At 40.3% G+C, this 25,686-nt stretch overlaps 1 protein-coding gene across 12 annotated transcripts in view; it reads right to left on the bottom strand.

The window, feature by feature from the left end:
* phldb1b (pleckstrin homology-like domain, family B, member 1b) overlaps nucleotides 1–25,366 on the bottom strand; it is a 67,317-nt gene extending 41,951 nt beyond the window's left edge. For 3 of the 12 annotated variants that reach the window (XM_086036454.1, XM_086036459.1, XM_086036464.1), the window contains exons 1-4: nucleotides 13,009–13,291; nucleotides 10,650–10,751; nucleotides 9,294–9,417; nucleotides 8,059–8,229 (exon numbers count right to left, since the gene is read on the bottom strand). In XM_086036454.1, coding sequence (XP_085892580.1) covers nucleotides 8,059–8,229; nucleotides 9,294–9,417; nucleotides 10,650–10,751; nucleotides 13,009–13,044 — 433 coding nt within the window. In that variant the 5' untranslated portion in view covers nucleotides 13,045–13,291. Of the gene's footprint in view, nucleotides 1–4,866; nucleotides 5,266–8,058; nucleotides 8,230–9,293; nucleotides 9,418–10,649; nucleotides 10,752–13,008; nucleotides 13,292–25,159; nucleotides 25,188–25,287 lie in introns of those variants that run through there. The other 9 variants (XM_086036453.1, XM_086036457.1, XM_086036455.1 and 6 more) reach the window with 6 other exon arrangements.
* Between the last annotated feature and the right edge of the window lie 320 nt (nucleotides 25,367–25,686).

Below are 25,686 nucleotides of genomic sequence, written 5' to 3'. Positions count from 1 at the left end.
ATTTGGATTAATAATTGACCAATTACGATAATAGAATGGATTCAACACTGCTAATAAAAAAAACTAAACCATTAACTGAAAGTCAAAGCTGACAAGATTAATAGGAGGAAGTATTCCTTTGGGGCCACAAAGGCATATGAGCGTTTAGGCCACCTTATGCCAAGAGCTCTACGTGGCATTAAAAGAAGCAGCGGGAATGTGTCTCTGGACCACAGTTTCCATCATTTCTCAAATAACGTCTCTGTGCTCCAACCACTGGACCAATCTTTCCAGCACGTCGGCTTAGCCTCTAGAATATTTGCTTGAAAGATTAGATGTGAGGAAGCAGAGGTGGTTAGCAATGGAGAGCTTCAGATTCTAGTACAATGAGCTCACGGCTAAGTCAGGAGGTTCGTCGCAGTGTTATATGCGTATGCAATATTACATAAAGATGTTGTTACATTAAACCATGCAGGTCATTGCAGACTATAGGGCTTTGTAAGATGTCTCTGTGCCTTGTGGTCAGGCCATGACTGCGGTCACAAGTTATTCCCTCTGCACCATGCTGCCTGTCACATGCTGTAAAAAATTTTCATCCGAGGCCAGCGCGCTCCCTTTCTGTAAGCGATCCTTTTTGTAAGCATCTTCTACGGCAGTCACCTCATGTGGATTGTCCAAGTCCTGCTAATGCTAAACTGGCCACGGTCATGTACAAGATGCATTCTGTATGTCACCTAACCATGCAGGGCTTTGTTAAAAAGGTCTAAAGGGAATGTGGGTTGAGTCAATGTTTCATCCATTAAGTGCAGTGATGAGCTAACTGGGACTGGAGCAGCATCTGCGGTGATCCAGACTCTGCATTTTGTCATAATGACTCTCCACGTACCGGTTGATCTACATTCCCATTTTCACTTATAGTCACGCAAGCTGTGGGTCATGACCAAAAAACATGATCATGGATACTAGCGGTTGAACTGGGTGACCCAACATATTCAAATATGGTTGCGGTATGTAGTAGGTGAATTTAAAAATTCCTGGTTTACTACAATGAAGTCTTTAAACCGCCAGCATGGGATGTCGCTCAAGTGGCAGAGAAGTTGCACAATGGGGAGGCCATAACTTTGGTTGACAGTTGGAACACTTCGGTTATGGAGGCTAGACAAAGGTCAAGAAGTCAAGCCCCCCAGTTAATCAATGGGTGTTTTTCAACAAGCCGGGGGCCATCCAACACATGCTCAAATACCAGAAGAAGACGGCAGTGCAAAGGGCGGGTTGGTGTTTGACTCTCTATTCATGAGAGTAGAAGTTCGAATAAAACACATTAAAGCGAGAAAAGAAAGAAAGTTATTGGCGGTGGTTACATGTTTGAATCCCATTTCCAAATTTCACAGTAGTACCAGACCACCTTACCATTCTGTTAAACTAGTTCATATAACAACGATATGGTGTGTAAAATGGTACGGCGCAACTCCTTTTTAAAAAATGTGCATGTTTTTTTTTTGTTAATAGAAAATTGGATATCTGAACCAATACTGTACCACTTGGTGGCTTTTGTGCACGGCGGGAGGACTGCACTTAGCTAATGAATGACAGCATCTTGTGAACAACACTTACATCATAGTGACCAGAATTGTCTAGTTGACACCTCGCAATCACTCGGTCAGTGGTCTGAACAGATGTCCCCTGATCACCCCCCCCCCCCCCACAAAGCTCCCGCTTCCTTTTGTCACAACTAAAGCCAATCCCCCGATGGTAAACATGCACCTGAAGGTAAATGGATGCAGTTCCATTCATAGAAACCATGACAACAGTCCATCAATTTTATTTCTACAAGTGGGCTGGGGTGATTCAGCAGCACAGTTTACCTTGATGTATTTACCCCATGTGGGTCACAAGATCATTTCATAACATGTTCAGCTAAAAGTGCACTTACGATCTCAAAATCCATTTGATGATCTGCCGCTAAATCAATCAGTTAGTTTCACAAATTTCTCCAATTAGACAATTCAAGAAATTGTAATAATTTTCAGTATTTATGTTCGAATACACCTTAAATGCCACTTTTTCGACCACATTGCTCCAGTTTAGCTTGGATTAAAAAAAATTAAAAAAAAACACTTCACAGCTTCCATAAAGTATGAACCTCAAAAAAGGCTTTCAGAAGCCACAATCATTAAAAGTGAAGCTTGTTTCTACTTCTGTCACAAGGCCTGGTTGGGTCACAGTGGCAACCAGGAATAGCAATGTAACAGTAGACAGAGACAGTGAGGTCTGCTTATGTCAGTAGGTGGTGGTGGGGAGGTGTCTGCAAAACTGGACCTGTGCGTGCTGACTGTCTATAAACAGAACTTGCATACATGTGGGGGTAATGTTTGAGCTGGTGTAAATGGTGCATTTACACAGACCAAGTTTTTTTTTTCAAACTTGTTTTGGACTGGAGGGAAATTGAAATGTGTCTGTGAGTGCAATTGCTGAGTTGAAACTAAATGTGGACATTACTGTTTCATACATCGCAACAAAAGCATAACATGGCTATTCAACAAGTGCAGTATCGGGGATGCGATGGGAAAAGTATGAACAAGCATCTGTAATTAGTAATTCAGACCAAATTGATACATGCACTGTTGTTTGATTGGGTTTTATCGATGAAGAAACACAACACTAGTACAGGCACCGGAAGAAGAAGAATTAAAGACAAATCAATATTATGAACACACAGATGGGCTTCTATTACATGACATCAATCAAGTAAAAAGGAAGCTTGTTATCTAGTAAGAATTTTGATTACAATACAACTAGATATCCACAATGTATCCCACCAGGCAACTTGCAATTTTTCAGTATAGTGCACCATATTACATAGCTTTAGTCATCAAAACTTTAAGGCCAGCAACAGTTTCAGTTGATTTGTTGGATTTTCTTTCTGTCTTCATACATACACAGTTAGGCCTACAGTCAAAGCCTGTACACTCGTGGTTCGGTAATCATGATTTCACCCATATGCTGATTTTTTTTTTTCAGCACGTAGACCCCAGAAAGGGGTTTTCCGCCTGTCCTGCCTACTCATGATTTTCCATGACACGGTAAAAGATTGGCAAGAACAGTTCTGAAGTTACAGTTCAGGCCTGTTGCTTTCAAAGCTTGGCGAGGAATTTAGTTTTGTGTCTTATTTTTGTAACACATTATCGGAAGTACAGAAGTGGAGAGTGGGAGGCAGAGACTTGACTACACAAAGTAAGCAAAGCAGACACTAGTGAGAGATGTGTGGTTTGCCATAAGCTCTTTAATGTACTGCACAGTAGGCTACTGCATTTTTAAGAGTACATGCATTCTGATTAATATTGCATTTCTGGACTATGAGTTAAGAATCAAAATCCACCCATTTTTGTTTGATATGAGTGAGATTTGAATGAAGGACCAGGCTGTGAACAGGCTTCCAAAGTGCAGTGAGTCACTATTTCTGTTCAAATATCATTCAGCGGGGCGGGGGGCTAGTGAAAGTTTAGTAGGACTCGCCGACGGACGGCCGTTTAAAATTAGAGGCAGACCGGCCTATGGACGGGCACTATTTTTTTCCCCATGGAAAAAAAGCCGAATGATGGATGAAGGAAGGGTATCCACGCTGCAAACGGATGACTCTCAATTTTTAGTAAAGTGTCCAGCTCTGGATTTTACTGCTTAACTCATATTCCACAAACGCAATATTAATCAGAATGTCGTGTTTAGATTAGTGGAGCTGCATAGAACATACTCTTGTCAAGAAAATTTAGGGGTTGACTTCCGCTTTAAGTATCATAGTTTGTGGTATATTTGTGGTATATGCTATTAATATAGGCAATTATGGGGTAACTTTATCCACACAAATTGGGGTGCGTTCAAAAATTCACTCTGAAATCCTAACACCACCTCAGAGTGGAAGGCAGAGTGTGCACCCCTTTCTATGACTTTATGGCAGCACTCGTGAGTTGTTGTTGTGGCTAGCGAGACTACTGTAAACATTAGCTACAGTGGCTCCGCTAAACAACCACCAACTTCAGAAAAGAGTTCACAACTTAGCAACTTGAGTTGTAGCCACGGTACAGTAATGATGAATGAAAATCCCCCGTCAACCCACCACCCTCACATCTTACTTGTCCAGTTTGTATCCGTCCTGATTGACGCTCTGGCTACTTCTGTGTCTTTAATCAGAGTGGCCGAAGTGTACTCCAGCAAACCTATTTTGTGGCACTCTGAATAACAAAATGGAACATTTCAACTGTAAATGTATTTTGAGTCACTAATGTAGAAGTGGTAGGTTTACATGATTTCGGTGCAGTGAGGGTGGTTTCAGTCCCCAAACAGTGACTGTAAATTTGAAAGTGAATGGTTGTCTGTCTCTGTATGTGCCCTACAACTAGTGACCTGAGAACCCTGAACACGATAAGTGGTTTAAAAAATTGGATAGATGGATGGATGGATGGATGGATGGATGGATTTGGACAATGATACAATATTTATGACTGCCTTCATACAACAACACAATGGATTTAAAAAAAAAATAAAAGAAAGTGAAAGAACGTGTGCTTTTAAGCGTGCAGTTATATTTTTGGACCAAACTGAACACTGACAAAACTGGTACAATTCTTGAATGGGTTCCTGTTTAGGAGCGTCGGAATGAAAATTGTAATTGCGCTAACTTTCGTCTGAAACTGTCAGGGAGATATTAATTTTACAGCAGGTTTTAAAATATGAAAGTTTCAATTTCAAAAGTGTAGTTTTCATAGCTGTATCCATACTATACAGAGACAAATTACTGGAAGTACAGCATTCTCCAAATCAACAACATACAGATTTCTGACACTGCATCGGAGAAATATAGACTACAGCAAACGAAACAACTCCACTTACGTACTTTAGGTCCAATGGCTGTAAGCGTTCTCTCTCTCCGCTGTGTTCATTACCTCTGCAAATTTTCAATAAAAAAAAAAGCACGTGTCTTCTGATTTAGTGCGAATAATTTACGCAACAACAGCAGTGTTTATGGGCTTTGTCCTCACGTCCTTTTGTTATGATAATCCCACTAAAAAAAAAACTATTGACCAATATGCTGCAGATATCGGAGCAGATCCCAACCGCAGCTGTTTTCCTGTTCACTTGTTACGCGCCGAGTTTACCCACTGGTGCTTGCGTGGGCACAACACACCGTCAGTTTGACACGCTTCAAAGTTCCTATCTTCTTTTAGTCCAATGGGCAGGAAAACGTTTTCTCATCCAAGAGGAGCTCCTGTGACTAAGTGCCAGCTTTCAGCACTCCCTGAGTCCGCACAGACTCGAGAGAGCCGCCGGGTTGTCAGGGGAGGAGCAGAGGGAGGAGCAAGAGGAGGATACCGGTGGGCGGGAGACGAGAGGACGGGTGGGGGGGGGGGTGGGGGTCGGAGGGGGGGCACCACAAGAGGAGACCCCACAAGAGGAGACTGTCTCCTCTTGAAAAAAAAGCATAGCAACCTACTTTTCAGTTATACTGTATTTTGTTTCATCATTAATATTTGTACGACCATAAACGAAATGCATGTACCAAATTGCTTTTCAGTTTCACTCGGGAAATGTATGAACGAGATGTAAAATCAACATGAGTGATGTCAACACTGATTTAGTTATTGTTGTAAACCACTTGGTGTATGCAACACAGCACTGTCCTTAATTTGTTAAATGAAAGGTAGGATATTTATAAGTTATTTGAACTTCAACCTACTTTTTGGAGTATCAATTGTAACCTTATTTTGAAGTTTGTCTAGTCTGTTTTAGACATGACACCTGATTGAAATGATCAGGATCATTATCAGGCTTCTGCAAAGTTTGCTTATGAGATGATCATTTGGATCAGGAGTGTTGAACAAGGGAGACCTCTAAAACACGCTGGATAGGTGCTCTCGAGAACCGGACTTGAGCACCCCTGATTTAAATGAATACAACGCACATACTAAATTGCGCTACTCATCCCACAAATGCCTGTCCCTTACAAATGGGGTATCATAAGGGAAATAAAAAATGCTTTTTAACTGTACAAATCCAACTGGACAAGAAGCAAAGCAAATCAATTCAGCAAACACATATTTCCAAACGTTTTGTTCTGTTTATTAGTTGTATTTGTTGTTAACATATAAATACAACATTGTTTACCCAGTAAAGTATTACATTGACATTATCATTTAAAATGGGCATTCGGCAGTATGCCTCAAAATTAACAGTACACACATACAGTACACAGATCACATAATACTAATAATACGTGCCTTGTCAAAAAATAGATACTGTAATATTTGTTCTCCAGTCAGTTTTGGCCTTTCTTAGTAAATCACCAGCCAACACTGGGAGAAGATGAAGAAGAATTAGGTACTGAATTTTGGCTCTCTTACTGGGTAGTAGCCCTGTAACATGAACATGTATAATATTTTCATTCCTTATCACTGTAGTAGTTCATCCATTGTAAACTTGCCCTCTTGAGTATAGCACCCAGTTTCAGTGCATTGGAAGAATGTCCCAGATTCCAGAGACCGATCTGATGTCTCTATATTATTAGCAATGTGTTGGACCGTGATGTGTTGGTTATAATGATGCATAAATGTTCATATGCAAAGTAAAGAAGAAAATAAAAACTTCCAATAGTGTGAGATTTGGCCAGAAAAAAGAATTGCTCTTTACACCTTCACTGAAGCCAAAAGCCAGAAATGCTTTGTGTGAGTGTTTTACACTAAGTACTCATCACAATATTGAGTAACCAATAATCGTCAATGTCTGATTTTACATCCTGTGCTGCATGACGCAACCATACCAATAACATAAAATACTGTACCTCCTGACACTCCTTCCCCCATAGCACAAGTTTTGATTCGGGCAGTGTCAGTGAGCCTAAACACTTCTGTAGAAGCAGTAGAAGTAGCATTTTTTTCCTCACTTTGTCAGGGACCAGGGTGAAAGTTACGCTGATCGCTGAATTGTTCTTTTAGCCACATCTCGCTAGTGACTAAATATCAGTTGAAAAAGGAGAAAATACAATAATGACAAGAAAGCTTTTGTGAGGGGGAATATTTGTACAGGATCACGGGCAAATCCACACCCTGCAAAGAGAGTGAGTAATGAGTGACTACTTGCGTTTGAAATGCACTGAGCTCTGATGTCAGTGTCTAAAAATGTTTCACGTCTAAGGTGAAACTATGTTTGCCTTTCTCTCTTATTCGTGAAAACATTAGTATGCTGACACCGACAAAGGCCGTCACCTAAACGTTGATTAACTGTAAAATCTATACAAATTTTAAAAATGTACTGTACTGTAAGTCAGTAGTTAGTCTACTACTGCTGGTCATGTTATACTCTTTACTTTTTTCTGCCTCTATTAGCTGCACTTTTTTTTTAACAAGACCGTCAGAAGTAGGGATGGACCGATTATCGGCCGGGCCGATTACTGGCTCCGATATTTGGCTTTTTGACGAATATCGGCATCAGCCTTTTTTAAAACTCTGCTGGCCGATAATAAATCAATTTAAAACTGTGAAAATCAAAACAAAGACATGTGAAAGTTTAACATTTCTGTCATTTTGAAATTTTCATTTACCATAGAAAATTACATGGAGCTATTGTTTAAGTTTTCATGTATTCTTTTTAAGACATGCTGACAACTCCGGGTGCTCCCTGAACTTTTTGTTAGAACTTTATAACATAGATGTATATTGTCAGAAAACTATTGAAATAACAATTTTTAAAAAATCAACATTATGCTAAACTGAAAAAGTGTTCAATAAACATGCTTAAAGACATTGCAACAAAGTTAAGAGTAAATTTTCCTTAGATTTGGATGCCAATATTTTCCCTTTTACCAAAAATGAATATCGGCTCCGAATCTCGGTTATCGGCCTCCTTGACTACTAATGATCGCTATCGGCCCTGAAGTCTAGTCAGAAGCTCGCAAATTTGCAGGTCACATTCAAACCCTCCTTCCAACATTGGTGCCTTACATACAGGGCAGTGATCCAGGAAAAAAGTCATGCAAAACCTGACTAGATGGCCGGCTTCGTAGCACCTTACGTTAGAGTGGAATCTTACCTTGTGACAAGCGGATCGGTTGTGTCACTTGGAGTCCATCAACAGCACACAGGTTCCCGCAGGGGTGTAACATGATGACCCCTGACCTATTTTCTATGTAGCAATGTTGAGCTTCCACCCCGGGGCCTTGGATGTTGATGTCCATGGGACCATGACCTACAGTTGTGCGGCCTGTGGGGAAGAAGGCAGCATTGAGTGAAGGTTGATGTGGAAGAATGTTCCGGTAGCATACCGAATGTGATGAATCTTGACTTTGAATTTTAAGCATGTAACTCAATAGCCAAACTATTTTGTAAAGTATTGACATGCTTGGCCATGTGCATTCGGCTTATTATAGTACCAGCTACAGATACATCACAGTATAACGGCTGCGGATATACCGTATATATGCACTTTGACATGTTTAACAAGGGGGCACTTTTACAATCTTGACAGCTTTGCTACACCTTCCCTATGGCCTCACACCCTCCCACACTCCTCTAGAGCAAATCAAAACAGACAATAACTGTCACTGGAGGTCAGAAATGTCAAGCTACAGTCTGTAAATCTCCTGCAGTACTGTCTGTAATACTGAGAGGACACCGTCTTGGCTCTGATGCCAGTCCTCTTGAGAGGGGTTGGACTCTTTTCCACTCTGGAGTTGCCCATGGAGAGAGGTGCCAAGTAGCTATGGGCATACTTATTGTCACCCATCTTGGTGCCTGTACATTGGGGTTCACCAATGGGGGGGGGGGGGGACAAGCCCTGACTATTGTTTGTGCTTATGCACCAAACAACAGTTCAGAGTACCCACCCTTTTTGGAGTCCCTGGAGTAGGTGTTGGATAGTGCTCCTGCCGGAGACTCAATGCTCACATGCTCACTTTAAGGAGAATGGCTTTTTATTTTGCAGCGAAACCAAAATAGAGAAGAGTAATATTGTAGGGCTTTGGCCTTATGGCCTCATAAAATGTCACTGCTATGTGTCAAGAAACACACCCTGTGTACCAGCCTGAATAGACACAGACACAGACACATAAAAGAAAAACAGGTGCGGACAAAGAGACATACAGCAGAGGTATTATAGTGAAAAGCAGACAAGGCCAAAAGGTTACACATGCAGAAACCTGCCAGCAAACACTGAATGTAAGAAGACAGTGAGGTGAAAACGAGCATGCCACCCCAACGTAAATGACTGGAGTGTTGTGTAAGGGAGGAAATTTACACGATAAAGGCAAGGTAGACCAAAACACTCACCCTCAGGCAGAGGCAGCAGAGTGATGGCAACACTCAGACGTCCACTACCTAGGCTGACTAGATGTGGGCGCTCAGCCTGGAACTTCAGTCCCTTTCCAGTCTCGATCAGATCCAGTGGAGTGCTCTGTTGAGGAAGACCAAACGAGAAAACTCGATAACCTATTCATAATTGTACTTACTAGGTTTTAGTTTAGTTTAAAGGTCATTTTTAAGATGAATGAATTATTTCCCCTTTAAAATTTTTAACGTATACCATATCTCAGTGGTACATCAGCTAGAGCATCATCATTAATATCTAATTTCTGCATACATATACAATGCAATATACGTCCTGTAATTTGATGCAGTAGACACAAAAGGAGCACGCAATTAAATAAAAGCAGCTAGTGACACGGGTTGGGGTTGGGGGAGTGGTGGGACAACAGGAATGCAGTTATTATTGTTCCTTCCACGGAGTGCTGCTGCTCCCATGTGGCACACTTGGCATTATCTTATGAGTACAACTGAATAGTGCGCACTATTCAGTTGGGGTGTCCAACCACTGGACCTCAGCCTCGTACCGTGTGTGTGTGTGAGCAAATAACATTACATTTGCATGATCATATGAACTCAAATCCAATCATATATCATGCCATGTATTATGTTTGTTATACATTGAATTGAGGTTAACACTCTGCTTGGACCCATTCAAAACTCATCATCTAAACAGTTCAAAATCTCTACGCACGATTTTAAAAAGAGATTCATAGGAGCACTATTGTCACCGATGAGTTAATTTTGTCAGAAATGTGTCGTAAAACCTGAGTTCGGGACATTAGTCCTATTCTGAGATCTGATTTCAATGCATGACACTGAAATTTAATCATGACGGACACAACTCCTCCCCCTCTAATCACTTCTAATCACATCTTCTATTAATTAAGTGTATTGTGTCAAATTAAATAAGAAATGACTTAAGTGAGAATTAATTAACTGTCCTATGCGTAATCCTTTCAAGAGGAATCATTAAAGTCTAATCTCCTCTCTGTCAGCCACACTCACTTCACCCATGAAGAAAAACAACACGTGTGAGGAATAGGAAATGACACATTCTGTTTCTGTCTTCAATTAATCACTGACTCTATTGGAAGATTCACGTTTTACAAAATGTCCTTAGCTGCTCTGATTGGCTGGCCATTCGGGGTACCGGTATTAATTCAGTTAGACTAGGAATAGAGAGAATAGAGAGCCCGTGTATGAATGAAGACACATGTGCAATACTGCAATCAAAGAATATTCTTCTTTTTATTACTTTTTTACGCTCTAAACTCACACCTATATTTATCTCTCTGACACATGCCCCAAACACACTCTCACCTTTAACACCTGGCGGGCTTGTGCGCCGCTCTCTGGCGCATTCCTGTTCAGGCGGTCCATGTCCATCGAGATGTCTGCAACTCCCTGACTCGCATGAATATCCTGAGTGAGGAAATGAAAGTTGTCTTTTTCATTAAATGTTTTTTGTCCAGAGAATAATAAGAAAAAAGAAAACTTTTGGAAGGGTGACTCAGGTTGGAAATCACATGTTTTTCACTTATTCCAGAAGTGTAATTTAACTGAGATTGAGAATAAAAATCATGTTCCTTCCTGGACTATCCTTTCCTCTAAAATAAGTTCAAATGGAATAGCATTACCGGTAGGTTTCATTTTTTGGGGGTGAAATGATTACAAAACACTGACTCCACAAATATTGAACTGCGGCCGCTGATAGCACCTTCAACTGCATTTCATTTACACCCGCAGTTTGCTCCCTCTTAACGTGTTATTCACAAGGATATTTTGTTAATGATATAGTAGCACAAACACACCCACAAAATTCGACAGCTGAGTGTGATTTGCACCGGGTTACCACACATGCATTTAGCATATTTTCAGAATGCGAGTTTGGGCTCCTGACCAAAGCAGTGCAAACAGAACTGTCAGAAAACTATTAACAGAGGTCGCCAAAATCCACACGCACATCTCTACACATGCCCACACAAATCTCTGATAATATCAAAATGATTGCCTCTTTATATTGTAGTTTATGGACATAAGCGTTTTCCTCATTGAGCGACATTAAGATGTAGTGAGTGGCAACAAGACAACATTACGTATAGTCATTCACTCATTTAATGTCAATAAAATCCCAAATATTGGTGCGATCGTTTGGAGATTTTCAGAGATTAATGTGGGCATACTTAGAGATGCATGTGAATTTTCATAACGTTTTTTAGAGTAAGCGTTTTAGACTATCCCGATGCGAACCCATTCCGTATGCTGACGTTATTTTCTTCACTCAAACTGGTGTGGCTATCAGCGTTGAAGTTAGTGAATTCGACATTGTTTATCAATGAAGATCATTTGCACAGAGGTGGGCTATTTCTCAACCAAATATATGCATATTGCCTCATCTAAATAGGCGCAAATACCACCGGCGCACTAAGACACATTCTCAGCACAGTTAGTGAAGCATTTCACCCTTTCCACATGCTTTGTGAATTTGACATGATCTGTTTGCTCTGCTTTTACCGGTTAGCAACACACACAAAAAAACCACACAATCCTTTACTGAATCTGGTCCTGATGTGATGAGGGCAGGGAAAAAAATTCGACCAACTCGGTTGTGTCAACCACAAAAATCAGTCGACGCATTTAGTTTTGTTTTTGTTTTGTGTTTTTTGTTGCTGACGGACGCATTCTTCCAGCAGCAAAGCGACACTGGAATAAGATAATCTAGTCTAGTGTTTGTGGTCGCTTTAGAGCAGATATGTCCAAAGTCTAAAGTGATGTGATTATTGTTTGAAATAAAGAGCACGCGAGAATGAGAGCCGCGGCTGGATCTTTTATTCTATTATTTTTAATTCTATTTTTTCTTTTTTTTGCAGTAAGTATAAAAAGAGAACCAAGAATAGTAACTGTACATGTTTTTAAGCTTCCTTCACATGTCCCATTGCTGTTGCTGAAGTGATTCGTACTTCTTGCTTCACCTCTTAAGCTGTGATTCATGCTGACAGGACACACACACACTCACGCTCCATATGGTAGAGAGTATTTAGCTGCATGTTCTTTTGGCCACTAAGGAGGTAACACGTCGACTCATTTAAATCCCCTTGTGCTAGGTCACACATTGGAAAGCAGACATTTTGGCCTGCTATTTTGACTCCAAGCTACTATGAAAACACCCCAAAACTGAAACTACACAAAAATCCCTTTTGCGCCATCACTATATTTCCATAATGTCAGCGTAGAAAAAGTGGCCATTAATAATCCTTTCTAGTACTTGTTAAGTGGTCTGATTCTGTTTAGGACTGATTTTATGTGAGAAAACGTTTGTTTTTGTGATTTGTGGTTGAAACTCAAGTCAAGAAAAGACATGATTCATACAAACAGGGATTGGAAGTACTGTATTTGCGTGCCTAAAATGATATGCAGCAGGGTAGGAAAGAATGTATCTAATATTCTCTGCCCTCGAGATAACGAAACCCTGCTGTAACATCAACATATTTCCTCTCCAGACAGACCCAATATTCTGTTGATTCAGCCTTGACAGTAAATCATAAAACAGGTATAAAGGGTCCCATAAGTCAAACTACTTCATGCAATAATGAACCAGGAAAAAAAGGGAGGTGGGGGGGGGACCATGGAAGTTTCATGTGGTCCTAACACAGTCTTCTAGTCTAAAGGTGATAATTACCTTCTTCCAATTGTCCAGCAAATGCAAAGTCGTCATGGTTGACCTGTTGCTAGCTCAATCCTGTCAGTGTGACCTCGATTCAACTGGATACCTCTAAATAAACTTAGTAGAAATTCAGCTACGCTTCTCCTTTCCCATGAAACAGAGATTGTCTGTTTGTTAATGGAAATGCCTCTTCTTTGTCTCAAACGGTTAGCAGAGCACTACCCTCAAACTCTCAGGAGGTGGACCTGTTGCTGCTTGCTCCACTTTACTAAGACAACGTACATTCCTGGCTGGAAGCTTCAAGACGACAGGAAGAAGGTGACATATGTGCGTGTGTGTGCGTGTGTGTGTGCCTGTGTGGGAGAGAGAGAGAGAGAGAGAGAGAGAGAGAGAGAGAGTGAGGGAGAGAGAGAAAGAGAGAGAGAGAGAGAGAGAGAGAGAGAGAGAGAGAGAGAGAGAGAGCAATCAAAATTGAGAAAGAAAGGTAGTAGGATGCATTCAGAAAATATATGATGGACATGTGAAAGTATGAAAACAGAGGTGTGAAAATAGAAAATAAAATAAGCCAAGCTCTCTAACTACAGGGCAGACAAGATAGTTTCATCCATTGATCCATTTTCTGTAGCGCTTGTCCTCATTTGGGTCCTCATGAGGGTGACATTTAGGCTGTAGCCTATCCAGCTGACATTGGGCAAGAGACGGGGTACACCCTTGGCTGGTCACCGGTCAATTGTAGGGCACCAAAACTGTCATGTCATGTCATCTTCCAAACCGCTTATCCGAAACAGGGTCGCGGGGAGTTGCTGGAGCCTATCCCAGCCGTCAATGGGCGAAGGCAGACTACACCCCGAACTGGTCGCCAGCCAGTCGCAGGGCACACATAGACACTGTCACTGAGCGGGAATCGATCCCACGCTGCCCGCACACAACTCGGGCGTGTGTACCACTACACTATCAGCGGACGGCACCAAAACTGATTTGTTAAAAATAATAAATTTCAGGGGAAGTGAATTAGGGTTGCCATGACAATGACGAAGCCATTAGTCGTTCTTTTTTTTTTTAATTGTCAATAGTAACAGCATTTGCTTTTCACCTATCCACAGTTTTTTTGGAGGGGCTGGGGGGGCTATCCGTCGTTATTCACAAAGAATCCCACCTATTGCAAGTCAGAATTTTCTTTTCATGGCAAAATACTGTCTACACTATGTTTGTAAGGATTTGAAATGCTATGAGCCTTTTCCCAAATGTCAGGGATGATAATTGGTGGTACATATATAGTTTAAACTATTTATTTGGGCAATTAAAACGCAAATACCCCGCTTTTTGCGGAAATACGCTATTCACAGTTGGGCTCGGTCCGTGCGAAGAGCAGGAGTCCACTGTGTAATCCAGTGCAATTAAAATTATGTGGTAAGGTAAAGTAAGGTAAAATGTGATTTGAAAATTTCGGATAAATTATAGCTTTGTTCATTTCGGACTGTTCCTTAGTACTGCGCTATCAAATTGCAAATGGATGCTGAGGAACAAAACATAAAAGTTTCCAAGATGAAATTTCAAAGCAAAGTATTGAATGAGGAATTTAACACTAATAAATAAAACTACACTGACAGTTTCCAGATACCACACGGAAATTTTGGCTCAATCGCGCCCTTTGATGAGAGCAGAAAATGCATCGCTCGCGTACATTCTTGGCAACCGTGACTGCACGCTTCACTATTAATACCATCCTTCAGTACATTTAAAACGCAAGACAGATAAGTATTGTTGTAACACACAGTACAGAGTTTGGGGCTTTTCTGCATTTCCCACAATGCATAACCGGCGGACATATTGGTGGGCAAGCCAAGCCGAATTACTGCGCACCTTTTTGCAGGTGATGCAATTTTGCATCAAGCTACAAAAAGGTCCGCAACCAATCAGCCATTTTTCCTGAGTTGAGTGGGCATTTGGCAAAAAAACAAGTGAGCAGGTACTTGAATTGAGCAGCAAATCTACATCACAATGACACCAAAATCGGATCTGCTCGTTTTGCTTTTATCGCCTGTAGGAAACAATCGATGAAGGATGTCATAGATATTATTTATATTTCTATTAGTCATATTTTACAGACTAATTTTGACCAATGTGATGCACAAAACAGTGGGAAAAAAGCTTTAATAGATCCTTCAAAGTATAATGATAACAATAAAGGATAATATCAATAATAGTGCATAAAAGTGTTTTGTAAAACGGTGGCTTCAATGTCACATAATCATGCAAGATATTAATATTATTAATAAACAAGGCAATCGTCAATTGTGTGCTATGTGGGAGGTTTGTTCCCACCACACCAAAGCTGTTGGCTCCCAGACTGTGGGAGTTGACTTCGACAGCTTGTCTCTCCCTCAGAAACCCTCCATCACTATATTCTTTTTTTTCTCTTTCACTCTCTTCTCTCCCTCACTCCATCTCTGCTCTCATGCCAGCCAAGAAAGCCTCGCATTGTTTGCAGAGTTAGGCCCGTCTCTGCTCTCATGCATGAGAAAACCTTTTTTTAATTTGGATTATGAAAGCGAAGGGAAGGCTCAGCATTTAGCTGGAATGCAGAGGAGAAGAAGAAGGGAGGGAAAGAGGGAGGATGCGCTGCCAAAAATGTGGACGGGCTGATACTGTGGATACAGCTGATACTGACAGGTTTGCCACCAAAACAATTTATGAGTTACAAAAAAGGCTACAGTACAGTCAGTCTACAGTCCCCTTTACAGTCACTATGCGTTATTCATGCTGGTTGTTAGGCAAGCCCCCTCTCTGTCCATTTTGAAAACTCGTTTGAATGCACATTTTTATTCTATTGTATTGTTGCCTTGATGTGCATAAGAATGTTTCTATAGGCAAATGCATCCTGGCGTAACTTCAAAGTGATCTGGGACAACAAATTTTACTTGAACATGCTTTTGGCCAAGCCATCTGTCCTTTGGAGACACTTTTATGTGGTCGTTGAAAGATGGCCTGCAAAATGTCACATTTTGCACTTGCGTTGATGCTTTCACTTCATACTATTTAGCGACTGACATTTAATTGAGTTCATATACAAGAAATTTAGTGGGCTGGTGGTACATCTGGTTGACGCGTCCGCCTCGCAGTCAAGAGGTGATGGGTTAACCCTAAACCTAACCCAGTAAACTGTGACAGATTCAAGCTCACCAAAGACTTTGAACAGGCTAATATGTTGAAAATGAATATATGAAAGACAGCAAATAAATGACCCTTATGACATTCAACAGAAATTGACAGTATTTTTAAAATTTATTTTCTGGCAATATTTTGCTAAAAATATATAAATATAACATCATTTAATGTAACCTATTTAATCTCATTTTGTGCTTCAATAAAATGGACATTGTGCCACACTTTCTGATGTGTGCACCTTGGCCACCTGGTGGCAGTATAACAGAGACCACACATAAACTGTACATGGAGTTGGTCACACCTCAGTAAGCAGCAGAAATGTTACCAGCGTACCAAGAGTATATGCCTGTGTGTATTGTTATATTATCTACGTGTGTTGCGCCACCATTTGTATTTAAATATCAGTTGATTAAAGGGGGAATAACACCATAACACTGATCCTATTGGCGAACCTGTCTATGGCGTTTTTCAGTGTTAGCTTTAAGCTAAAGGGACTTTATTAAGGCAAAGTGTTGCGGTGGCTTGAAATACACAATGAGTAATTATCTTTGTTCTATGTTTAGTTTGACAGTAAGCCTAAAAAAGTCTACTAAGTTACATACATTTATGGAGGTATTTTTTTATCAAATGAGATGTCAAAAAGAATTTCTTTCAACACATTTACAAACTGTTCTAAATGACAAATCTTATAGCTGTGTTGAAAATGTGAAACGCCTGTGAACAAAATAGAAACAAACAAATAAATTACCATTGGAACGGATGATGAGGGACAAGCAGAAGTGCTGTGTCTTTGCCACAAAAATTTGTCATTTGAGACACATTTTTGGTGGCCTCCTGGAACAACACATGAGTCATGTAACTCGGCCGAGTCGGTCCCTCAGCTTCGAAACCCAGCAGTGGAAGATTTCTCTTTGCTGTTTTGACCGAAATTATACATTGTTTTTAGAGAGCAACCGCAAAAACGCAGTAAACATCGGTCAAAGGGTGAATCGACATAACCACACGTGACTCTATGATGTAGGGTAGATAATGGTGTCCATACACTTCTACTAAATAAAGAACATTCACAGTTCTATTTTACACAAAAATTTTAAGTATGTGAGGATTGGGGGTGGATAAACTCATCTACCTCATCGGAAGATCTTTATAACTGATGAAGCATCAGTAGGTAACGTGTTACTCTAATACATGAATATGTATTAGAGACCAGACTCACCAGAAACACGCCAAATTCCCATTTCTCGCTTTTTAAAGATGGAAAACAAAATGTCTCTAATGATTTATTGGTTTTTTTCCAAATATGCTAACCACTTACTTGGCGACATCTGTGAACCACAAGGCAGTGTACCACAAGGGCATTGTGTGTGTGCATGTCTGTTGTTTCATGTCAAATCAAATCAAATCAAGTAAAAAAAAATGTATTCTTGATGTACCAAAGAAATTTCACGGATAAAAGAAGGATTTTCTAAAAGTAATACTGGATTTAGAGTGCTTTAATTTTTCGTGGCAGAACACAAGATGGAGGTTTGGGCAGACAGGAAAGCCATAAATGCTCTCCATTACAGAAGAGAGTACCAAAGCCCAAAAAGAATAAAGCATTTAAGAGTTTTATTAATAGAATTCATAAATGTAGGGAGGGGGGGGGGGCGTACCGATGGAATGCAAGAGGGAAGCGCTTTAAAAGGACGAGGACGGACGGGGTCGGGAGGGCGATCATTTTTATGAATAAGGACGGAGGGACGAGTCCGGAGGGGGGACCCATGGAGGACGGAGGTCGGACCGGCAAAAAAAAAAAAACAGTGCTAGATTAAAAAAAGACAAGACGAGATTTAAATTCATCATGAAACTGAACATGAACTGACTTTAAATTGCAACATGACAAGATTCAAAGTTGTCATCAAGCTGGTGGACGTAGGACACGTCCATGGCAGCATGAAGTCAACCAGTTACATAGCTCGGGTGTGACGCTGGGATACATCCAAACATGAAGTCAAAAGTCTTCATATCACAGTGATGAATAAGTGGGATAATACACTTTTCGGTAAATTGCAGTTTTGCTATTCAACCTCATTCCGAACACGGCACAACTGTATGAAAATGGATGTTGTCATGACAACTTCAAAATCCATCATGATGACATCTTTTTTTCTCGTTGGGTGACACTAATCGTCCATCACACAAATCACCTTATATTAAATATGATTTTTTTTCATTCTAATTGCTGTAGTAGACACCTTTTCTCAATCTGATTGCTCTAGTAGTTGGCAGTGGTACACCATTACTTATTGCAGCTGAAAATGTCACTATATAGGTCATATCATTACGGAATAATAGGAGACATTTCAATGACAGAAACATTACCAAAAATCAAGGTAAGTCTAGACGTCCCATCTCAAGTATTCTCATTTTTCCCCAGATGTGGTTTTTGAGTTTTTCCTTGCCCTCCTGAGGGATAAGATCAGGGGATGCCATTCATATTTTGTCAACTGTGGGCATGTGAAGCCCTTTGAGACTTTCTTGTGATTAAGTGCTATATAAATAAATTTCACTTGACTTGACAAAAATTTTGCAGAAGCTGTATTAAGCAATTAATAAACTATAAACAAGAGCTATTGTTCCCAAACGCTGTCTTATCCATAATAGTTGTGAAGCAAGTGCAGATTTAAAATATTTCTTGTGGAATAACGTCAAATTATCGTTATCAAATTTGTTTTTTTTATAAATATGGAATTTTTTTTTTTTTCAGCCCATAACGCCCACCTCTACTCACACTTGAGTGTGCATCTGCTCCACACACTTGTCTTAGTAACTGCTGCTACTTGTCTTTTTTTTTTCGGGGGGATGGTGCGGGGAAGGGGGCTCTTTGTTATGTCTGGGTAGATTCTTAGTCATCCAGGTCATGGTATTCCACAAGCAACTGGACTCATCTTGCTAAATGAATTAGTTGTATTTTTTCCCATTATCTCAAAAATGGCATTCATGCTATTAGGCTAACATAATATTTATTTATGAATTCAACTTCCTTGTTTGGTAGTCCAGAGAGGGCTGTGTGATCCAAAGGATGGAGTGTGTGACAGAGAGAGGAAGAAGATGACTGTCACTATATGTAGACTTCCTGTGTGGCGAGCACTGCCAGGGACTAATTTCCTGTCAGTGACACAGTTTGAGGTCAGTGTCCGTTTCGGGCCTGTGCTTACAAAACTGGGCTCAACTTTTATTTCATGTATTTAAAAAAAACAGGTTTGCTCCTTTTCAGTGAGGAAGATTACACTTGGTTGGAACTTTAGTAAAAAGAATGATATCAGTATGTCACTTGAACTTAACTGTAGCCTAAATGTTGCGTTCCGAATTTGTTTGCTACTCTCATAGTGAATAATGTCAGACTATAGAGACCCTTCGGGTGGTAGCGCATGTCAAATGGTTCCAAGCACGCATGTTAAATTGTCCTTTCACGCTGACAGTCATTTAGTTCATGAAGTTAATCAGTGTGGCTACATGCACTGAAGAGTGTGAGAACGTGGGGATCACCACTTTGTCAGTTTACCGATTAATGTGTGCATGTAAACATAGTCAGCGTTTCATCCATAGCCCGTAAAACGGAGCAAACACAGATTCATTACATCCATGGGTTGGGTGCCAGTACTAACAGCTTAACACCAGCTGTTATGGCTCAAACACACACTTACACAGCGCATGTATGGCTGCAGATTAGCTGCTGCATAAATCAAATATCTCTTCCAAATGCACCAGTTTGTATAGTCCACTTCTGCCCAATACTCAATTGGGAAGAGTACAAAATATCTATCCTGTCATCTTTGCCACCCAGTGAAACGGTTTCTAGTGGGGATGAGCTGGAAACTACCACGTGTTACAGTTGACCTCTCTCATGTTAATACATGTTATTAGGATGTAAAGAGACGACGAACGAACGAAAGGAAAAGAGCATGATGTGGTGCTATAAAGGGTAAAGCGGTTTCTTGTCATTAAAGCTGTGAAATAACCAGTTAGCTCCTGAGAAACCAATATGGTCTGTCATTAGTGGAGTGTTGTCTCTGAGAAAGAAGAAATTTTGACCTGATTGGCTCAATGAAAGAACAGTTGTTGTTGCTGTCAAAACTGAAATGACTTCATCGGCACTTCAACACAGCCAAACGTCAACTTTGACGTGACACTGAGCTACTGCCATGAGTCAGTCTTTCTTTTTCCACCTCTTCTCTCATGAGGTAGAAGCAGTTGTAAAACATCAGGAAATGTGTCACGCTCACACATTGTTTGTATGCTCACATAGTGTGTTACCATGACAACTAGAGTTGGTGTGTTGTTGTTTCTCCCTTGAACAGGCTTATATGCCAAATTAGTGCTCTTTTATCAAAAATATGCAAACCCCTGTAACCTTTTGCCACTAATCACCAAGTTGCAAGAAAAGCTTGAGATTCCTCTGGAAATACCTGGATTTCTGAAAAAAAAAAAAGGTAATAAAATGTGATCTGATCTTAACCTGAGTCACAATAGGCAAACAATTTTCTTAAAGAGAAAATCAACCCAAACATTTCTTTTTTTCAAGAATATGTTCTATGCAAGCCCACTTAGTCGAAACACGGCATTCTGATTAATATTGCGTTTGTGGAATAAGAGTTAATCTACTGAAAATGACATCATAACTGCTCTTGGCTCAGGCAACGACCAATCACGGCTGATCGGTTTTCTGAAGCTGAGCCGTGATTGGTCATTACCGAGTAGTTGTGATGTCATTTTCAGTCGACAGAAGTGACAAAATGGCCGCCCCCAGAGGTGGCTAAAACACTTTTATTCCACAAACGCAATATTCATCAGAATGCCTTGTTTCAACTAGTGGGCTTGCATTGAATATATTCTTGAGAAAAAATATGTTTTGCTTGACTTCCCTTGAACTCACTTGCTATTGTCCTGCAAGGACTCTCTGAAAACAGCTTTCCCTCATACAAAAAAAATAAATCAGCTTGCTTTTGTTTTCATGTACCCTAATCTCTCTTTACTATCTTTAAAATCATCCTGAGATTAGTTCGCCCCACCCAGTATCCATAATTAGATCTGTAAGAGTCCGTCCAGATTTGTCAGATGCAGGATTGGACATTGTTGGCAGTAAATTATATGAAAGAAGGGAGTGAATGGAGCAGAGGTGGGAGCAAGAGAGAGGCGGGGAAACAATGCTGGGAGGGAGGATGGAGGCAGCGTGGGATATCCTTTTGAGTCATGGAAAGCGATCCAAGGAGCACCCATAGTCACAGACTCCTCTCTGTGTCTTGACATTCAAACACACAGGGGTGGACATTCATAAGCCCCTGGAAACACTTACTCAATACTTCTTTGAGGGAATATCAGGATGGTCACTCACTTGTTCTGTTTTCACCGCTTCCTGCCCCATCGCCTAATAGATAAAAAACACACCTAAACACTTTAGTCATGTCTCGAAATAAAATTGACGTCATACTCCAGCACTGTCACTCCCAATGTCCAACTTGTGGAAGCCCTCAATAACACTTTTTTTTTTCTCATTTAGGTTCCTATACAAGGATGTCGCTTGTTTCAACTTTATCACATTGTACAATAAAAGAATGCTTTTTTTTTTTTTTTTTTTTTTATAGTTATTTACTATGTGTCGGTACGCACTTTGAGGTGCAACAGGGTTAGGCTAAATGACTGGTTACGGCCATTTCTTAAATGACACAGTTGTTTAACACCATATTGTCTGTTGTGTATTTTCATAGACATCTGCTGTGGAGCGTAAATGCCAGCGGCTCCTTTTGTTTTGTTTTGTTTTTTTTTTTTGTTTTTTTTACATTTTTATCAGTGCAAGGGTTACTGCATGTGTTTGCCAATTTGGCAGAGCGGTCTCCGGCAAGATGGGCAGGCCTGCGCAGCAGAAGGCGTGACTTAGAGATGAGACTTCACAATATGGTGGCAGAAAATGATCTAAGCCTTATGTTTAATCTACGTCTAACACTGGTGCAGGGTAGACAGCTGGTCTAACGCCATGTATTTCAATTATATATATTTGAGCAGCGAGCATCAAAGCCTCTGAATAATTATACATTATATATTTTTTTAAAGCATACCACTGCGGCACAACTATGGGGGGGAAAAGGAGCAATCAGGGCCAGGGGGCTGTATCCAAGTGCCCACTTCACGGCGCAGATGTGCTTCCAAAATGTCGAGACTCTAGTACACAACTAGCGTACCACATTTGAAGGGAATGAAAGGAGGTGCTTTCAGTGGCCATGATTGAACCACCTGTGACTACTCCCACAGTGGAGCAGCCCCCACTGTCGCAGATCAATGGCCTGCAAAATTACCAACATTCGGTCTAATTAAGTTGTCTCGTATCCCAAAGGATTTACAACAATCCCAAAAATAGAGTCCTACAGCTTTCTGTATCCAGCTATCTTTCCATTTTCTGTACCGTCCTAATTAGGCATTGCATCAGGTGCGCGCAATTAATTTTGCAAAGGGGCGACAAACGTGAAAAACTGGAACGCTAGCCGAGGGCCAAGCCGACATGCTAACCTCAACTATGTCTATATTATTTTTAATCTTTTTTAGAAAATTCATATTATCATATTATTTCTATAGATATTATATGTATTGTTATAATTAGCAAATACTAATTTTAGAGAAAATTACAAGTGGTCAATAAAATTACATTTTTACGCTTTAAAAATCAGAACATTAATTTTGTGCACCAACTCTCAACTCATATTAGCCATTCCTTGTCAGGACTCCGAATTATATTGATAAGTGGGAAATATAATACTATTGGCAGACAGTGATGTATCATGAAAAAGTGATGACTTACAATACACCCAAAATGTACAGTATATGGAACTGTAAATTTGCATACAGTATTATGAGACTGAATCTTTTTGGCTTTCTTCCCTCTGGGAAATAAGAATGTTGCTAGTATTAGGATCACTGTTGTCATTTTTCTGCTCTCTTTTTAGGAAAAGTAGATGCCAGAATGGTCAGAAAAAATGCTAAACATCGCGAAAATGTTGCTAAGTTGGCAACACTTCACAGCTCTTGCTCACTATACCTCACTTGTCCTAGCGCCCACGTGAGCACGTAAAAAGCACAACTTTCAAAATAAAAGAACTTCATGTTCAGTTTAGTTAGGCAGACGCAATAAGCATTTAAATATGATCTTTCTTAAGTCCTTTTCATAGTGTTGACTTGACTTTGTGTGCGATCAGCAGTATACAGACATTTGATGTTAAAGAAGAGCAAAAGGCAGAATGCTAAAGGAAAATAAGATGTCTCTCTAGAAAATATTTTTAAACGGATGAACAAATCTGCAGTTGAGCATGATATGAGGTGAAATGTCTGGGAATGATTATTTTCCTGTTGGGGTGAAGTGTTTGGCTAAAGACGTTCGGAAGATATTGTGGTAAGAACACTGATAGGATGGAATAAGGGAATAAAAGGATGCAGGTCTGTGTCTGCAAGAAAGTGAACATAAACGTGTTGCTTGCGAGATGAGCTCATTAACAAAACACGCACTGACATGAAGTTGGAAAGTTCAGACACAGGTCAAAACACTTTTTCGTATTCTTATGTGAATGGTTTTTCCGCATTGCAGATATTGCATTAACGTGAAAATTAAAAGATTCCAAAATTGGACATATGTGTTTTTCATGGACCAGCGATGATATAAAGTATATGGTTGTCTTTACATTCAGACATCAGTAACCTTAAAATCTTCCCTCCACCAACAAGGTGCTGGTACCTGACAGCATGTGCTCATTTCCTCCATATATTTATTAGTATTTGGCATGGACGTTACAATCAATGAAAAACGTTGTTTCTGAGTTTTCCACTGAAGGTGTTAACTGTTGTGACCAGCACAAGTGTCCAATGGATTTGGACCCGGCACAAGGGCACAGTGCGTGGCGCTTAATAGAGTGCCAGTGTACTGGCTCAATCATGCTTGGAAAAAAAATGAAGTCACGTAACAAATAATTTATTATCTGCAGTTGGAGAGTGAGTTGCTACAGTCTGGGAACACTGCACAGTCACGTTCCCTGCCAGGAATGTGAAAAATAGGTCCTTGCTCTGCTTGAGTCAGGGGCATATGTAACAAGCAGCACTCTACAAGCCTTCTTACCTCTGCCATATAAAACACTCTGTTGCACTGCTAACTCATTTCATAACAATCGGATGACTGAAATATTGCCTGCTTGATGCTTCCAATGGAAATGTGTCTTGACTGAGGAAGAGCTCAGTTTTCACACAATAGATATTAAAACCAGATGAAAGTAACAAACTAAATTCAGACATCGCTGTCAGAAAGGTTTTGGTGGGGTACCAAAACAACATGTGCTACACACCACTTATTTGCTCCTGTGTTGAGTATCAAGCATTATGGAGGTAATATTGTACAAAGTAAACATTGACCACATAAACCAAGACCATATCACACGGGAGACCAAGTTATAATGCTTGTATGGATGTATGGAAAACGCAAGGGACAAGCATATTTCCAGTGGCAGCTCAACCCCTGTTACTAAACTCTTTCGAAATGATTTCTATATATATGACACACAATATGTTGTCCCTGGCTCCAAGCCATCTTTCCAGCCATTCATTGTCTTCTGCTAACGCATAATCCTGATCGGAAACTAATCATCAAAGGGGGTTTAGCGTTAGCTTTAGGTGATATTTCAATCTACAGTATCTGTGCAGCCTGGTTCCAAATTGCTTGGTGGATGCAGAGCACAGAATTAGACAACTTAAATGATTACTACTGTTTTCTACATTCTGTGATTTTAGAAGTAGATACAAGTACATCATCTCAGACATTACACAAGTTCACAATAGGAAGACTTTTGTGCACATGATTAGCTTCAACTGTTGTGTCTGGACTATTGATAAACTGAGCACACACTTTGCCCTTGAGTAAAGAAACAAGCTAAAGGTCTGTATTCAAAAAAAAAATAATCTTCCTTTATGTGTTAATTAACTTTACCTGATGCAGATAATATGATGGACGGATGCTGGATGAACACACCACCAGATGTTAGTCAAAACTTCTGCTGATGTCACAAAGTTATAAAAATGAACCACAGCCTGAGATCCAAAAAGAAGCGTTCTAACCTTGTGTGTTTCTGCCCTCCCGTCATCGGGTTGACTTATTCACACACTCGTTCACACACATGCTGTCTCGCTGTCAAAACACGCACTGTACTAAAGCCATGTGGTCGTCACATTGCTGACACACACTGTCTAGCTATCACTGTCGCTCTTAGTCTCCTCCCTCTCAATCTCTTGGTTTGCCCTTTCACACACACACACGAACACACGGAGCCTCAACTCGCTCAGTTTTCCTGTCCGGTTCGCCTCGCCCCAAAATGGTTACACAAGGCTTTCATTCATCTGAATAAAGAGGTCCTGTGTTCATTAAAAATAATTTTAAAAAAAGTTATCCTCCAATTGGACTCAGGTCTGAGGTAAGTTCTTATATATATACAAAAAAAAAATCGGTAGGTTACAGTC

This window comes from Filicampus tigris, chromosome 7, assembly GCF_054856515.1.
Source record: "Filicampus tigris isolate MCC_2025a chromosome 7, RoL_Ftig_1.0, whole genome shotgun sequence".
NCBI classification, from domain to species: Eukaryota; Metazoa; Chordata; class Actinopteri; order Syngnathiformes; family Syngnathidae; genus Filicampus; species Filicampus tigris.
Note: the sequence above shows the minus strand (reverse complement) of the source record. Positions and strands in the feature narration are given on the sequence as shown.